The sequence below is a fragment of the Sturnira hondurensis genome, unplaced genomic scaffold (assembly GCF_014824575.4).
Source record: "Sturnira hondurensis isolate 20B ecotype Veracruz unplaced genomic scaffold, ASM1482457v3 Scaffold0007036, whole genome shotgun sequence".
In the NCBI taxonomy this organism is placed as follows: domain Eukaryota; kingdom Metazoa; phylum Chordata; class Mammalia; order Chiroptera; family Phyllostomidae; genus Sturnira; species Sturnira hondurensis.
Window position 1 is genome coordinate 994555 of NW_028079667.1, and position 18308 is coordinate 1012862.

The following is an 18308-nucleotide window of genomic DNA, read 5'->3' on the forward strand; positions in this document are numbered from 1 at the left end:
GTGAGAGGCAACCAATTGATATTTCAGTGTTTCTCTCTCTCCCCCTCTCCATTCCTTCCTCTCTCTCTCTTTCTCCTTTCCTCTCTTTCTGTAATCAATGGAAACACGTCCTTGTGTGAGGATTTAAAAAATAAACAAAAAAACCCAGCATTAGTGAGATGTAATTCAGATACTATACAATTCACTCATTTAAAGTGTGCAAGATTTTTAGTATATTCCTAGAATTATGCAACAACTATTACAGTCAGTTTTAGAACTACTGATCTAAAGAAGGAAGTTTGTTTCTTTTTATTGCTGAAGTAGGATTTTATTTGTTTTTCCATTGACCAGTTGATGGCAACTTGAGTTATTTCTATCTTTTGACTATTATGAATCAAGCAGTTATGAACATTTGAGTACAAATATGTGTGAACATATGTATGCTTTAATTTCTCTTGGGTAAATATCTAGGATTGAGGTTACTGGATCTCATTGTAAATATACATTTTAACTTGATATAAACTGTCAACTTGTTTTCAAAAGTACCCATATTGTTACTGCTAGCAACGTGTGAGAGTTTCAGTTGCTCCATCCATTTCCTCATCAGCATTTGATGTTGTTAGTTGTTTACATTGGAGCCATTCTAGTGGATATGTCAAGGTTTTATTTTATTTTATTTTATTTTACTTTATTTTATTTTAATCCTCACCTAAGAACATGCTTATTGATTTTAGAGAGAGGGGGAGGGAGGATGGGAGAGGGAGAGAAATATCAATTGGTTTTCTCTCAAACACACTCTGACCAGGTACCAAACCCACAACCCAGGCATGTGCCCTCACTGGGAATCGATCCTGCAACCTTTTGGTGCATGGAATGACATTCCAACCAACTGAGCCATGCTGGCCAGGGCAATGTTGTGGTTTTAATTTACATTTACTAATGTCTATTGATGTTGAATATCTTTTCCTGCTTGTTTGTCATTCGTACATTTTCCTTGATGAAGCGTCAATTCAAATCTTTTGCTCACACCAATCACTCAAATCAATCTTTTCCTTGCTTGGAAAAGCTACAGAGTGTATCTCTTTTATTCATAATTTTGTTTGTGAGATTTGTCTACATTTGTATATGTGGTTAGAGATTATTCATTTTTAATGTTATACAAAATCCATTGTATGAATATACCACATTTACCCATTCTACTATTGGTAGGCATTTGAGTGTTTTATAGTTTTGGGCTATTATGAATAGTGCTACTATCTAATACAATTGGTTAATGCATTTTGATGTACATATGCATGAATTTCCTAGGACACTGAATGGTTTCTTATCTAGTCGGTGAACTCTTAAGTGTTCAACTCTAATATATTCAACATTACAATCAATATATTTACTGTATGTACCTCACTCAGATGAGAATTATGGTTGAAGGTAATACCAAGTCCTTCCCTTCTTCGTGTTGTCACTAGACTTTGTCTGTACTTAAGAATCTTAACATGTATTCTGGTTAAATGATATTCATATTTTTCATTAGATCGTGAATGCTTTTCAGTACCTTTTTTTTACTTGCTTGCATATTCCAGCATCTGGCACTGTGCCTGAAATATAGTAAGCTTGTGGAGTGAATGGTGATAGCCATCATCCTTGCCAGCGATCAACACAGCAAGTCCCCTTAGTTATGTGAACCATCTAGCAAGGGTAAAGTCTGGCTTTAGTTTGACATGTCAGAGTCAAAGGGTTAGGAATGGGAAGTGATCCCTCTCTGACAAGCCCAGAACTGAGGGCTCGGAACTGAATATGCCTTGTGGTCAGAGGGAATTGCTATGGCTTTACAAGCCTCTTAGAGATTTCATGTGTTAACAGTAATGACTCCAAGGGATGGTGCGGGGGCCAGATATAAATAGCAGAACACAAATGGGGTAATGTGCCACTGCCAAGCTGCTGCTGGGGATGTTTATAAAAAGAAAAGCATTCCCTTCCCAGCTCTCACTGTCAACAACCTCCCATGCCGAAGACACTCAGCACAACTGAGAAAGTGGGGAAGCAGTCTGAGACCTAGCATCGTTTAACCCTCCTGCACAGGCAGAGAAGCCAGGTAAACATTTTTACTTATTTATGTCCAGACTACAGAAGGGAAGAATTTTTAAAAGTCCAGCTTTCGGAGCTTACTTGGCACATATTACCTTGTGACAGTTATCTGCCAGTTGTATAGGCCAAATGTTTTTTTGGAAAGGGAAGTTGAACACACAAAAGTAGCATTTTTAGTACTATAGTTGAATATCTTTACTGAAACAAATGGCTCCTAAATAAAGGTGGGAATCTAGGGCCAAAGGGAGGACTCTCTCCTTCCCTCTGTGCTTTCATTCCTGTATTCAGGCACCAGAACGTGGTGATTGGAACACTAAAATAGAAACTGTAGTTCAGTTGGGTCATTTCCACTGTGTTTTAAGTGTGTGGAAGGAACTGTAGGCCACGGTTAATAGAATCTTTTCATGACTCTGGGACAGCTTCAGCCCTTAGGGCCTCTTGCCCTCCTACTTAGCCCTTTCAGCCTCATAAACATTGGGATGAATATTGGGCATTTAGCCAGAGCAGAGTTATATAATCTTATTGGAATTACTGCCTACCCAGTTCCTTCTTACTCTCATTCCCACCATCAGGAAGCTGTGCAAGACACTTGTTTCATCCTTGGGCTTTTCTTGAATGTGAATATTTGGGGGACTGAGGTCCCCTTACCTTCTGCTTTGTAGTACTGCTAGCTTTGTCATCTAGCTCATCCTGCTCAAACAGGCTTAACTTGGTTCGCAGCGAGGTTAGAAGAGTGGATGATGTACATGGGCTCGAGTTCTTGGAGAATTCTTGGGACCAATTTTGAATTTTTTTTTTCTAGTTGATGTTAATTCCATGTGCGTGCTGAGGGAGCCTTAGTGACAGCAAGAAATTACGAACACCAGTGATTATGGTGGGAGGGACAACTTATCTAGAGGAGAATGGAAAAGGATAGATTTAATCTTGAGCAAATTGCTAACGTTCTCTGAGTTTTTGTTCCCTTCTTGTATAATGAGAGTGTTAAACCAACAGGCAAAATCTAGGCCCTTTCAGCCACTGGAATGTATGATAATCACTTCCTGCCCATCTTGGTACCCACTCTAACCCAGAAGGAAAATGGACTGTTATCATCCTGCTCTCCTTCCCTAAGCCTCTTTTTTTTAAGTCTACTACATTGGGATTTTTTTTGTTTTAATTTAGAAGAGAAAAATGAAGACAGGACATTTTGAAATGGTCATCATGCTGCTGTCAGCTATGATTTTAATGGATATTTTCCAGGTAATGTTGGGAGTGGGAAGTCCATGGTCATTGAACAAGGCACTCTTGATGTAATGTTACCTGAGGCGTCTGTGTGGGTTTTAATGCAAACGAGCAGATAAAGTACACTAATCAGTTTTTTCAAGTAGCTTTCATCTTTTGTTTACGTATTTGATACATGTCAATTATAGAAAGGTGAAAAATCAAGCAAACACAGGAGAGTAAAAATCACCCACAGTCTTTCTCCTCAGAGGGAAAGACTCTTAATCCATTGGTGTGTAGTCTCCTTGGCTTTTTTCTGTGTATGTATTTAATTTACAAAATGGGTTCATATATTTTTTATCTTTTTAAGTTAATTCTTGCTGCAAATGTCTCTCTAGGTCGTTAAATATTATGAAAATATGTATTTTTTTCAAATAAGATGACACTGCAGTGTTTGGCTACATGTTTTTTTATCAAACTACTGTATAATGATTATTTTCTCATATTCACTATTTTTTGATGAAACTTTTTTAAAGTTTATCATCTTTTTATTTTTTTAATTTTAATTTTTATTTAATTCTTGTTCAAGTACAGGTTTCTGTCTTATATTCCCAGCCCTGCCCCCCCGCAGTGCTCCCCACCTCCCTCCCATTTCCGCCCCCAACCCTTAGTTATTGTCCATGTGGCCTTTATACTTGTCCATGTGAGTCCCTCCCCTTTTCCCCTATGATTCTCTCCCCTCTCCCCTCTGGACCCTGTCAGCCTGTTCTGTATTTGAGTGTCATTGGTCATATTTTGCTTGCTTGTTTGTTTTGTTTAGATTCCTGTTAACGGTGATATCATATGGTATTTGTCTTTTACCACCTGGCTTATTTCGCTCAGCATAATGCTTTCCTGACAAAACTTTTATTATTTTATTTTTGTTAATACTCTATAACATTTTTATGTAAAATATGAGCCAGGTATCTCACTTAATTTCTACCCCCCCCACATTGTACCCCCAACATTCAAGAAATTACCTCAAATCAGTGGACCCCTGACATTCAAGATGTCATAGTGATGTCACTACTGATTATTTGTCCACTGATTTGAGATAATTTCTTGAATTCTTGAAATCTTTGAATTTAACATTCTAATACATTGTCTATAGAATCATTATGTATTATGTTGCCTGTACTGAGTGTGTTTTTAACTGAGATAATTCACATATGAAAATTCACCATTTTAAAGTGCACAATTCAATGGTGTTTATAGATTCACCAGTTGGGCATAGTTTCACCACTATCTCATTACAGTACATTCCCGTCAACCTCAAAAGAAGCCCTGTAGCTCATTTGCAATTAGACCTAATTCCCTCTTCCCTGCATCCCCTGGCCATCCCACTTATTAGCATCTTGTTTCTGTGGACTTGCCTATTCTGGACATTCCGGACATTTTGTCTGTGACTTCTTTCATTTAGTGTAACATTTTTTAAGGTTCATCCACATTGTAGCATGTATTAGTATTCAATACTTTTTTTTGTAGCTGAATAATATTCTATTGTATGGTCATGCCACATTTTGTTTACCTACACATTAATTTGTGGACATTTGGGTTGTTCTCCCTTTTTGGCTCTTATGAATGAGCAGTGCTGCTGTGAGCTGTCACGTACATATTTTTGTGTGAACATGTGTTTTCAGTTCTCTTAGGTATATACATAGGAGTAGACTTGCTGGGTTGTATGGCAACTCTATGTATAACATTTTGAGAAACTGCCTCACTGCTTTCCACAGTGGCAGTACCACCTTACATTCCTACCAGTGTATGGGGGTCCACCTTCTCTACATACTTGCCAACACTTAATTTCCTTATTAATATAGCCACTCTACTGGATATGAAGTAGTATCTCACCATGGTTTTGATTTGTATTTTTAATATTTTTTCCAACATAATTTTAACATATTCTATAAATTTCGATAATTTCTTTTCTTGAACATTCAGATCTTTTCCACATTTAAAAAATATTTTATTTATTTATTTTTAGAGATAGGGGAAGGAAGGGAGAGAGAAACATCAAGAGAGAAACATCGAAGCATGGTTGCCTCTTGTGCACCCCCGACCAGGGACCCGGCCTGCAACACAAGCATGTGCCCCAACTGGGAATTAAGCGGCTGGTACCCTTTGGTTTGTAGGCCTGAACTCGATCCACGGAGCCACACCAGCCAGGACCATTTCCACGTTTTTGTAATAAATTGTTGGCAATTGGATTTCATCCATATTCATCTTTGTTTGAATGGATAAATCAGAGAAGAAAATGTATAATCAGTATGTTCATCTAACCCTTTATACCTGTCCCCTAATGTTCACCCAGTGGTCCCTGAGTGGTAGTGGCATTTGTGAACTTTTTCACTGTTCAAGGCACACACTGTGCAGAACATGTAATCAACTGTGGCCCTAGGCCAGAAAGACTTGATGTCTAAAATTAGGCATGTGGAGACTGGTTAGGGGCATAGAACAGACAGGAACATATTGGATCAACTCTGATATGATATGAGGAATGTGAGAGGTGGTGACTTTAGGGTACGATGTCTTGTGATATGTGGAGTCTTAAAGATAAATCAGGCATCGGTGCCCAGCATACCCTCGGGTACATTCTGTGCCACAGAAGAAAGAGAATTTCTTGGCTAGGCGACAGCAATGATTCAGTCTGCTGAAGCTCAAATTCCCACGTCAAGAAACTGACCTACAGACCCAGGAGTACAGGGGTCTTTGCCAGCAGAATATTTTGTGGCTGGTAATGAAGAAAGATAGTGTCTGACCCCAGCATAATTGCTTTGTTTGTAAAATGGTGGTATGCATTGTCTGCCCAGTCTTTCATAGGGGTTGTTATGAGAATAAACATAAACCCTTTAAAAGTGCTACATAAATTTCAATGATCTTCATCACTGGAAACATTTTGATAAAGGGGACAGACTCAGGAGTTAGATTGCCCGAGCTCAAATCTCAATTCCAGACAAGTTATTTAGCCTGTATCTATAAAGTCTCAACTAAGGTCTCCAACTGAGAGCATAGCTGATGCAACCGATGTGCCATAGAAGGAACAGAGGAGAGTGGAAAGACAGAATGACGTGGAGGGCATTAATTATCCTTTGCTTTGTAGAAAGAAACCCTTGAATGGTGTTCCTGGGCAGATTTGCTCATCCTGTTTTTTGATCAGTAGGCCAGAGTACAGGGTTCTTATTTAGTTCACTTATGTAGATGCTTGGCCTTTGAAAAATAAATATAATGCAGATCCTACCCTTGAGGAAGTTATAGTATAATTAATATATTTCCATCATGAAACAATTAAAAATAACCATAGTTTGTTGAAGGCCTGATAGGTGCCAGACATGGAGCTAAGACTTTGCATACATTCATTATATCATTTAACCCTCACAACAACTCTGCAATTAAAACATCACTTCCTGCCCTGGCTGGTATGGCTCAGTGGCTTGAGCGCCTGTGAACCAAAAGGTTATTCATTTGATTCCCAGTCAGGTCACATGCCCGGATTGCCAGCCAGCTCCCCAGTTGGGGGCGTGCAAGAGGCAACCTATTGATGATTGATGTTTTCCTCACACATCGATGTTTCTCTCCCTCTCTTCCTCCCTCCTTCCCCCTCTCTCTAAAAATAAATGAATAAAATCTTTATAAAGAAACATTATTTCCTTACTTTATTCCCATTTTTAGATGAAAAAATTGAAGCTCAGAAATGTCAAGTAACTTTCCCATAACTAATTAGTACTTAGTAACAGAAATGGAATGAACCCACATCAGTTTGACTCCACCCTAGGGTGAGTTACATTATACCACCCTGCTACTACCATGCATCACTGAAAGGTGGATTAGGCCTTTTTCAGTTGTGTACAGCAGAAACAGTGCAAACATGCTCAAGCAAATAGCACATTTGTTGCTTCTTATGACTAAGGTAAAATACAGTTTTCAGGCACAGCTAGACCCAGGGCCTTAAAGTAATGTTACCAGGGCTTCATCTCTCTCCAGCTCTCACCTCTGCACGCCTTTCATTCATTGGCTATATTTGCAGGCAGGATTCTCCATGGAACTAAAAGGATAACTACTGCCTTCCCCAAGCCATTATTATCCTTAGAGCTTGTGGTTGTACAGAAAGAAAGAATGTTCTGGTTTTTAAGCCTGATTCATTGCTTATCACAGGCTGAAAGTGCAATCGATCCCACCCAAACCACATGGACAAGGAAGGGAGTCTCTGCTCAAGAAAAGGGGTGATATGTGCCATTATGTATTTGTCATGTATGGTATTCCATGCATGATGTTTCATAGTCACTCAGCAGTTTGGGAGGTTGAAGAAATCTGGCTAAGAACATTTTCAAAGCCAGGACTGCCACCCACTTCTTCAGTTTTATACTCGTTGGTTTTTCCTCGGTACCTCAAGGTTTAGTGAACGAGTTACGGGCGTAATTGTACCCATACCTCACCTGCTGACATAAACTCTTTCACACACATAGGTCTTTCCTGAAAAAGTTATCAGTAGCAATGGAATATGCTTCCTACATTAAAAACTATATGTCCGAAGTTGGTTGTAAGCAAGGGAGAGATTCTTGGCAGGGCATGAGAGTGTGGAGGAAGTAATATGAGAGAAAATGACACACTAAATATCTTATTTCAAGAATATTTCCTTTTCCTTTGAAGGTGACAGCTAGTACATTAGACATGGCAGATAATACATTTGATGACGAATACCAGAAATGTTCTGATAGGATGGAAATCAAGTATATTCCCCAACTGCTCAAGGAAGAGAAAGCAAGCCATCAGCTTTTGGAAGATGTGTGGGAAAACGCGAAAGCCAAATGGGAAGCTCGGAAGACTCAGCTCTTCCTCCCTATGAGTTTTAAGGATAACCATGGAATAGCCTTGATGGCATATGTTCATGAAGCTCAAGAGCAAACTCCCTTTTACCATCTGTTCAATGAAGCTGTGAAGGTGGCCGGCCAATCTCGAAAGGATTATATCTACGGCTTCCAGTTCAAAGCTTTTCATTTTTACCTGACAAAAGCCCTGCAGTTGCTGAGAAGACCTTGTGAGGATAGCTACAAAAATGTGGTATACAGCACAAGCCAGGCCACTTCATTTACCTTTGGAGGGCTAAACCAAGCCAGATTTGGCCATTTCACCTTGGCGTATTCAGCCAAACCTCAAGCTGCAGAGGACCAACACATTCTGTTGACCATTCACTCATGCTTTGGAGTTGCCATTGAAAATTTTTTTGATAAAGAAAGTGCAAGTGAAAGAATTGTTTTAATACCTCTGAATGAGGTTTTTCATGTGTCACAGGACGGGCCTGGCAGCAGCCTTATCCTTCACAGCATAAACAAGACCTGCAGCCACTATGAGTGTGCGTTTCTCGGAGGTAAGTGTCTCTGTTCTGTCTGCGCTTGTCTGCGGGGGAGGGAGTGGGATTCTCGGGACCAGGGAGAGGTCAGGAAGGAAACTGAGAGGTGTTCGAAAGAAGAAATGACAGTGGTAGTTTCAGCCTAGCTCCTTTCATCCCATTAGTTTCTTTTTCCAAGATACAATTTTATGAGAGTAATACATTTACAGTTTTATAGAAAGTTAAAAACATAAAATAGCACTTTGAGACAGCCACTCCCAACCAGGGGCAGTTTGCCCCCAGGGTCATTTGACAATGGCTGGAAACATTTTTAGTTGTCACAGATAACCCTAGTTGCTACTAGCATCTACTGGGTAGAGGCCAAGGACACTACTAAACAGTGCAGAGAACAGCCCCCCACAGCAAAGTACCTGGCCCAGTAACCGGCCCAGAAGTGCCTGGCTACATTTTACAATGAAAAAATAGCACCCCCTTCCCACCCATTCCATTCCCATTTTCCACTCCTCTGTGGCCTCCCTTTCTTTTCTTTTCTTTCTTTTCTTTTTTTTAGCTTTTTTTTTCAGGTACTTACTGTCATGCTTCTAAGGAATAACATATTTCTGGATTTTTATGTGCTGACTTCACGGTACGGAGAATGAATATTTAGCTCTCATACATCATGCACTAATTAGGAATTCTTTATTGCATTGAGGTAATAGAAAACCTACCTGAGAACTCTCACTTAATAAGAAGTCTAGAGGTAGGCTGTCCAGACTTGGTATAGTGGTTCCACCATGTCCTCAGTAACTCAAGCTCTTTCTGTTCTCCCAGCCTTAGCATGTTGGTTTCTTGATTCATGTTTGCAGTATGACTGTTGTAACTATAGACGTCAGTCCCTGTTTAAAACAGAAACAAGGGGAAGAGGGATAGCAGCCAAATCTGCCTGTTTAATCAGGAAAGTAAACCTTTTCCCAGAAACTCTTAGGTCAATCTACTAAGAGTTTCCCAGAAACTCTTAGTAGATTCCTGATTACATATTATTGACTGGAACAGCCACATGGTCATTCATAACTACAAGAAAAGCTTGGAAAGGAGATAATTCGCATTTCCAACCTCTATAGTGCAGGGAGGCAGGGGAGAAGGGAATTAGAAATAGCTGTTTAGTGAGTAAATTAAAAGTTTCTAATAACCGTCACTCTCCTCCTCCACATCCATTCATTTCCCTCTTCCCATTCTCCCAGTGTGGTGAAGACAGTACTCTTCACGAACCTCTTTTACCCCAGGGTTATTAGTCGTGGGGTTTTTATTACTTTTTAGCTTTTTATATCCCATCAATAATTTACTCCCAAATCCTTAGAAATGGAACTCTCCTCTTAATACATTCAGATGCTCTCTTTTCTTTTTCTGGATGTGCTCCTCCTGTATTCCCCCACCCTCCTGCTGTATGACATGCTCTCTAGGCCTGTTGAATATCTTAGAATCTCTTCGCACTACTATTCTGAGACTTTCTTTTGCTTCTCCCGTGAGGAATCCCCTGTGTCTTAAGTTTCTTGCTCTTCCTTGAATTACTCCTTTGTTTGGTAGAGTAAGGGTTCTCTGGAAGTTTTCTGAGAGAAGAGACATTGAGGCAAACTTTCTAAGACTGCATGTCTGAAAAACACCTGTCTTTAGGCTTGAATAATAATTTGTGTAGATTTATATTTCTGTTTCAGAAGTTATTTTCCTGGAAACTTTGGAGATTCCTCCACTGTGTTCTAGTTTCTAGTGCTGCTATTGGAAAGTGTGAAGCCATTCTAATCACTAAAACTTTAAATGAGACCTGTTTTTTTTCTTTTCCCTCAGGAAGGTTTTAAGATTTTTCTTTATCCTCAGCATTCTGGAATTTTATGATGTTGAGCCCTGTTGTATGTGAGTAAATAGGTTAACAAAACTCTTTCTGCTTCCTCCTATGCAAATGGCCTCCTGTTGGTCTTCTTTTAGTACTTTTTCTCTGAAATCTACCAAAAGTGGAATTCCTAATGGTAAGCTTAATCCTTCATTAGTAACGTGCATCTGATCTGGAAGGGTTGCAAATGAACTGCAGATAGTTGCGAGGAAGCCATAGTATGGACATTCCTACGTGTACTGTGGAATGCCTACCCAGGTGTTCCTTTCGCTGAGTCCTGGCGTCATACCCCCGGTACACTGGTAGAAGAGATGTTGTCTTCTGTGACAAACAGACGATGTGGTGCGAGGCTGTCGAGTTAGAATGGTTCCTTGCACTCGTCTGCGTAACCTTGTTTCCTTGAACTGAGCATCACTCTGGGGCTACAAGCCCTGGACTGCTGCAAGGACTTGCATTGAAGGGATGACTCTCACGCTGTCCTGTTGCTAAGTAGTATGCCATGTTACTTGCCTTGCATTCTTCTGCAAAGGTGGTGAGGAGATGGCCTTTTGGGGTCTTCCGAGTGTGATCATCTGGCTGAACCTCAAACTATGGCTGCTGGTCAGAAGAGTAGTTATTGCAGTGGGGCCTCAGGAGCAGGGTGGACATTTAGACCTTGACTCAATGTGGCCAAGGCCACACATCCATGTTTCAGACTCCTGACACCATCAGCTGTGTCACCATCTAGGTAGGATCTCTAATTAATCCAAAGCCATGTGGCACCTTCTCATGGTCTACTGGCAAGAGTTCTTTCACTCTTCTTCTAGGCGAAGTCTCTCCTGCTTCCCAGGCCACATGGCCAAAGGGAGCACCCCAAAGCTGCATGGTCCTCTTCTACCAAAGCTGCAGGGGTCCCCACTCTAGACGAAACCACATGGTCCTCTTCTCTCCACCAAACCTGGGGGGGGGGTGCCACTCTGCCAAAGCCGAGTGGTGGTTCTCTGCTAAACCCCCATGGTGATTCTCCCCCACTCTGCCAGAAGCCGAGTGGCGCTGTCCCTGTACTGCCACAGCTGCATAATCATCTCCTCAATGGCTGCTGAGTCTCTGTTTAAATCCCTGCGCCAATCCTCTGCAGCCCCATTTCCGACTCCTTCTACAATGGGCCTTGCTTGCCAGCACTCCCTGTATCCTTCTAGCTTTACTGGGCTGCCAGAGTGGGTCTGGGCAGGTGTGGCCCTATGTCATGGAGTGAATCCTCTCCAAGCTCTCATGCAGGCACTGTAACCTGGGGGACCTGCCCCCAGTTACATCTTGGTGGGGGAAGTCCCTTTCTATCCCCCTGACTCAGAGCATGGCCACAGCTATTTAGCATATCTATGCAGCCAGTTAAAGGTAGGTTATAGATATGTTAAATGATCATGCCATGGATTAGCTGCAAAACTGTTGCTGTACAAAACAGCTCTTGATGGCCCTGCTCTATTTTCCCTTCCCCCAACTCACACCTGGGGGGTGGGGGGGAGGTGAGGACATCTTGTATATTTTTCTAATATTTCCTAGACACCCTGAGTTCTGGACCCCATTCCAAATCCTTATTTGGGGCCCCCTCTTGGCTGTACCCTGTTACACTCTTGCATGATCCTAAGAGTGAGTACCTCCTTAAAGATTGCATTCAGCACCTCATTTACCTCACCCTAGTCCTGGTCCTAAGTTGCAAGGAAGTGAGAATAACTGTTCACCGTGAGGGGAGATGGCTACAGTGAGTAAATTTGTGTAGAGAGGAAAGGTGCCCGTGCCCCTCAACAATACATCAGGTCTAACCAAAACCCAGGCCAGTTGGAGCCAGCTCATACCTGCTTATGGGAACTGTGGGCATGTATCTCTTCCCAGCTTCTCTTCATCACAGTGGCTTGAAATTGGCCATGGTTGAGAGTTATACCATAGGAATCAGCAAAGTCTACACATCAGGACCCCCAACTCCCACCATAGAACTTGTTCAACTTTATCAGTACATCACAGCCAGAAACCCAGTTGCACCTGGTCTGACAAAATGATGCTCCTGATGCCTTTAGCCAAATGTCATTTGTGGAGGCTGTGGTTATACACAAACCCTGGCTGCAGTAACTACCAGCCAAATCAGTCACTGGCATCACGCTGATTGACAGAGGCATGCCGTGAAGCCCGCAGATTCATGTTTGTGCGTAGAATGGTGGTGAACAAAAAGGGGTAGCCATTGGGTTGATTCAGAATGGGGGGTGGGGGCATGGTGAGGGCAGCTCAGACCTGCATAGGCAAGTGCATTATGAGCCCCGTGTGAGGGAAGAGAAAGGGGAATGAGCACACCCCTGTGGGCCTGCCTACAAGATCAGCCAGAGGCTATGAGGCAGGTTAGTATTCAAACCAGCCACAGGAGGAGACCGCTGTGGAGGCTCCCATGTACTATTTGGAGAGCTCTGACAAAGTCAGGCCCATGCACTTGACTGTGGTGATTTAACGCCAAACTGAAGCCTAACCAATGTTCTCTGCTGCCATCTAGAGACAACAAAGGGGAACCTAGGGTCAAAAGCTTGATCATTAAAGCTAGGCTGTTTGAAACACTGTGAAGGACAATAGCCAGAGCTTTTCAAAAGCAAACCAGGCCCTGGCCGGTGTCGTTAAGTTGACTGGAGTGTCCTCCTGTGTACTGAAGGGTTGTGGGTTTGATTCTTGGCCAGGGCACATACCCAGACTGCAGGTTTGATCTCCGGTCAGGGTACATATGAAAGGCAACAAATTAATCTCTCTCTATCTCTCCATCACCCTCCTCCTGGCCCAATGCCTTCCTCTCTCTCCAAAACTAATGAAAAAATGTCCTCAGGTGAGGATTAAATAAATAAAAGCCGTAAGGATACAATTAGAACCTTGTTCTATTTGTGACTAACTATAATTTTGGATGAAAAAAGACTCAGCTGTAAAAAAAAGGAAATTTTACCCTTTGCAGCAGCATGGATGGACCTAGAGAACATTATGCTAAGTGAAATAAGCCAGTGAGAGAAAGGCAAATACCATATGATTGCAATCATATGTGGAATCTAATGAACAAAGTGAACCAAGAAGCAAAATAGAGACAGACTCATAGATGGAGAGCAGGCTGACAGCTATGAGGGGGCATAGAAGGATTGAGCAAAAAGGAAAAAGGACTCATGTGTGGTGATTGGGGCGGGTGGGGTAAAAGGGGGGTAAATGCTAATGGAAAAAATACAATAATTTTTTTTAAAGTTACACTGTACTAAATTTAGTGCTAACACAGTCCTGTGTTATTGTTTTGCACTTATGATTTCCAAAATAAAAAAGTGTTGTGGGCCTTACAAAAACTAATTAGCTAAAAAATAATAATAAAGAAGTTCTGTTCATTAGGGCATGGAGAGAGCACCAGTGTCCCACTAGATAATGCAGTTCCCCATGGTCAAGGTTTGAACTTAGTGTTAATTTAAGACTAGGGGAGCAAACTGTGCATAAATGGTAACAAAACCCTTTATTCCTTCTCATGGGAGAATCACCACAGGTTAATCTGCTATACTGTTTTCCCAGAGAAATGGGTAAAGGTGCAATCTCAGCTGTACAACTAAGCTACACTCCTTATTGTTAAACAAGATGAAACCAGACAGTGAGAGAGAGAGCAAGAAGCAGTGCAAGTCAGTCTTTTGCATCCTGATCGCAGCAGTGACATCTCATCCCTTTGGCTATATTCCATTTGCTAGAGGCAAGTCACTAGCTTCAGTCCACTCTGAAGAGGAGAGGATTACTAAGGGTGTGAATACCAGGAGGCAGGATCTCAGGGAGCCTTGTTAGTAGCTGCTTACTGTAATCCCAATCCATTACAGTCTGTCACCTCCCCTGGGGATGATCCACATTGGCTGCCCTTTGTTATGATGGGCTACAGGGTGACTTCTGCAGGCAGAGAAGAGCAGCCACAGAACCACTGGGAGCAAAGTCAGCAACCAGTTCCATATACTGGCATTTTTAATCTGTTTACTGAGGCTGTGTGGAATTTCTGTTCATTTACTGAAGTGAAAACAGGTGTTATAGGATTGTCCACCCACCCACAGAGGTCAGGACAAGCACACCCACACAAAAAAGAGAGGAATGTATTCTTCTTCCAATTCCCCTCACTCTCCGATCCCTACTTCCTTGGTGCTTGGGGACTCAGTCAGAGCAGAGGTCAGTATGATTATGGCCAACTTGTAGGTAGTTGAAGACAGCCAGACCCGACGGTCCTGTAGAGATCTTCAGTGGGGAGGCTGGTAGAGTGTTCATTTGAGGTCCCAGAGCTTCATAGCGATTTCCTTGCTGGGGTAGTTTGTAGAGGCAGAAGCTGCAGTGGAGACAGTAGCTGCACACACGTGATTGACTCTGTCGGTCTCCAGAGGCTTTTCTTCAGACGCAGTCACTTCATATGAGCAGATGTGTGTAACATAAAGACTGATTTCTTGAGTTCTGTTTGCTGCGTTTATTTCCATAGAGAGGGACTGCACTGAGTTTTTCTTTAGTAAACCAATTCTACAACTGGTGTCTCCGTGACCTGGTGTCTCCGTGACCTGGTCATACTGCTAGAGTGGTAGTGTTGGCACCCGAGAGTACATAAGCATAGACATGCGTGCTCCGTGCCAGGATCATCCTTTGAAGTTCAGCTCTTCATACATAGCATCCAGGGCAGCGAACATGTTATCATCATTACAGCAAACGGATGCAGCCTTCTATTGGGTTTGCCTACTTGGGGGCAAGCTACCTGTTTTGTTGGAGAACTTTCTTTTCAGGTGTGAAGTCTTGTAGGGAAGGCCCCCACTGAGCCAGTAGTTTTGGTAAAATAGTAGGTAAGGCTTTTGTAATGTCTAACACAGAGGTTTTCAGATTCTCTCAATGGTCCTTTCCTTAGTGTTATCATAATTATTTTCACTGTTCCCAGGCTTAAAGAAATACCCCCAGATCCCACTTATTAGGTCAAGTGAAATAACTCAATAAGCATTTATTTCCTAACACCTTAGTAGCTGCTTGAAAAAATAATACACAGAAACTTTTTGAAAAGTACTATGTATATGCCTATTGGACAGTGCACAGCTTCTTAAACCTTGGAGTTAAATTAGACACCGCTGTATTTTCTGAGCCACGTTGATTTTCACATGTATTTGCTTTTTATCACAATTGTTGAAAACTCAGCTTTACCAGCATATGATATCACCAAACGGAATATAAAATAACCTTGCAACTGCATTCTACCTCGAGCTAGTAGTTCATGCGGTATCTGACAGATATCAACTATGGCTGTTGTTTGTCTTCCCTTGGTTCACCTGTGAATTTGCGGTAGGATTCAGAGACAACTTTGCTAACATTTGGAACCTGCAGGTCTAAGAGATGGGCAGCTGCCTGTTTGTGAAAGTGGCTCAGGCCTTCAGGAGCCAGGTTTGGGCCTTAACTGGAGGTAAAATTTTTGTATGACAGTACATTATTTGGGAGTTTTTGCTCTCTATGGGACTCTAGTTCAGAGAGAATCCATTGCCCGTTAGGGCATTGGGTTGGAGAGTTATGCCTTTTATTTGGTGAGAAGTTCTGTCTCAAATAGGCCCACAACAGGCTGGCAGTAGCAGCTCTACGAAGGGAGGAAGTCTTTGTGTCCAAAGGCCCAGTGGCCGACAAGTGCTGCTGCAGTCTTGTCACCAGAGATTCCAGTCGGCCGTGAGTCAGGTCACAGACATCTGTGATGTCTTGGCATGGGAAGGAAATAGGGAACCCCTGGGAGGGCTTAACTTACTATTGTCTAGACCGCTCTTCAGGCCTCTTACTGTAGCGTTCTCCGGTAGAATGACAATTTATGTGTTCCAGTGTGTTTTATGGAAATAGGCACTATTCCTGATCCTGTGGGTTCTTTCCCAGGCCTCTGGTAGTTTCCTCACACACATAAGCTGACCAGTACTTTGCTGACTACTCAAGGGAAATCCTTTTGTGAATGGGAGAAACCTGGTTCTTCCTGCTGGTGCATGTAAAGAATTACAAATCAGCAGATCTGTCAGCGTGCAATCAGAGTTTATTAGTGATCCATTCCCACGAAAGAGAATAGGCCTTGCTAAGGGGGTGGAGGGGAGGCAGTGTAAAAGGTACAGGTTCAAGGTGGCGAATGTAAGGGTGGCTGAAGGCTGGGGTGTCCATAGAGCCAAGAACAGCAAGAGCAGGAGTCCTTTGTTCTGAGGACTTACATAGTTGGCAGGATGAGGGCGAAGAAGTTATGTATTGATTGACAGGTGAAGGTGGTGCCAGCTTTCCTGGGGGCACGTGACTACCCAAACTTAGGTAGGTGTGAGAGTCTGTTGACCTGAATCCTTATCTTGTTCTAAACTCCATTTTTTCATCTTATAAAACAGATGTGACAGGAGGCAGTTTATTAAAGTTGGGGCAGTTACCTAAATTATTTATAGGCTCTTTCTTTAAGCATTAGGGGCTCCCTCATAAAACGAATAGTGACCAGAGATAGGCAATGAACCAAAGTTGGCTTATGGGCTTCTTCTTTGGGCCCTGGGGACCCTCGCCCACCTTCCAGGCCTTGGGATGAAAACAGTTTCAAAGCTTTCTTTCCCAGATAGTGGCGATGATTCCTAGAATTGAAGGACTTCTCTCCTCCCATGCTAACATCATGTCTCTTGTGATGTTGGAACACCTGGCAACATTATTGCACCAGGCTCAGGACTGCTGAGTTAGTGGGTGAGATATGTCTCCACCTCCTCCCAGCCTTGGTTTGCTATTCATTCTACCAAAATGCTAAAAGGCATTTCCTGGCAACCAGGATGCTAGGTGCTGGCCAGCAACAGCAGTGCAGTCTCAGAGCTGCCTCTGCTGTCTCCTGCCTCACTCTGACGACCTCCGAGCTCTCTGCCTATGGGGTTCCCTTCTGTGTAGTACTGTGTAATAACCAGATTATCCTGGTATTTTCTTTGTGGAAAAAATTTAAACTACTTAATAGTTATAATGCCATTTGATTTTTCTATTTATTCTTGAGTTATTTTTGATATATGTTTCTAGGAATTTGTCCATTAATATTTCAAATTTATTCATAGTATCTCATGTCTTTTCACACCTGTTGAGTCTGTGGTTATATTCTCTTTATTATTCTTTTTTTAAATATATTTTTATTTATTTATTTTTAGAGAGAGGGGAAGGGAAGGAGAAAGAGTGGGAGAGAAACATCAATGTTGGTTGCCTCTCATGTGTTGCCTACTGGGGACCTGGTCCACAACCCAGGCATGTGCCCTGACTGGGAATTGGACCAGCAACCCTTTGCTTCACAGGCCTCTGCTCAATCCACTGAGCTACACCAGCCAGGGCTCTTTATTATTCTTTATGTAAAATATTTGCGCCTTCTTATGTTTATTTCTGGATCAATCTTTTATCCATTTTTAACCCCGTTAGTTCTTTAGAAACCCAGAATAGTTTGTCTACTTTCCTCTGCTGAAAACCCTAATGAAAAATTAAGTCCAGAGTCAAACAGGGAGGACAGGCACAGCACCGGGGAGACGGAACGTGTTAAACGTTACAAGGCGCCACTCCGGGCGTCAGCAAGGCCTGTCGTGGCGGTCCTTCACAGGATGTGTGAACCAAACCACCATGCTGTACGCCTCAAACTTTTAAAAAAAATCAGTTATCAGAAATGTCAACAAAATACATAAGCTACCCATCCTTTACTACTGAGGAGGCTCTCAAAAGTTTTGTTCATAAAAATCACTTGGGAGTGCTCATTTAAAGTGCAGAGTACGAGGTATCCCCCCTGGAAGTTTTGTCAGGAGTCCT

At 42.2% G+C, this 18308-nt stretch overlaps 1 protein-coding gene across 4 annotated transcripts in view; it reads left to right on the forward strand.

Moving 5' to 3' along the window:
• The first annotated feature begins 1937 nt into the window (after window positions 1-1937).
• ART3 (ADP-ribosyltransferase 3 (inactive)) overlaps window positions 1938-18308 on the forward strand; it is a 33725-nt gene continuing 17354 nt past the window's right edge. For all 4 annotated transcript variants that reach the window (XM_037050972.1, XM_037050974.1, XM_037050973.1 and 1 more), the window contains exons 1-3: window positions 1938-2071; window positions 3226-3303; window positions 7951-8668. In XM_037050972.1, the coding sequence (XP_036906867.1) occupies window positions 3235-3303; window positions 7951-8668 (787 nt within the window). In that variant the 5' untranslated portion in view covers window positions 1938-2071; window positions 3226-3234. The remainder of the gene's footprint in view (window positions 2072-3225; window positions 3304-7950; window positions 8669-18308) is intronic.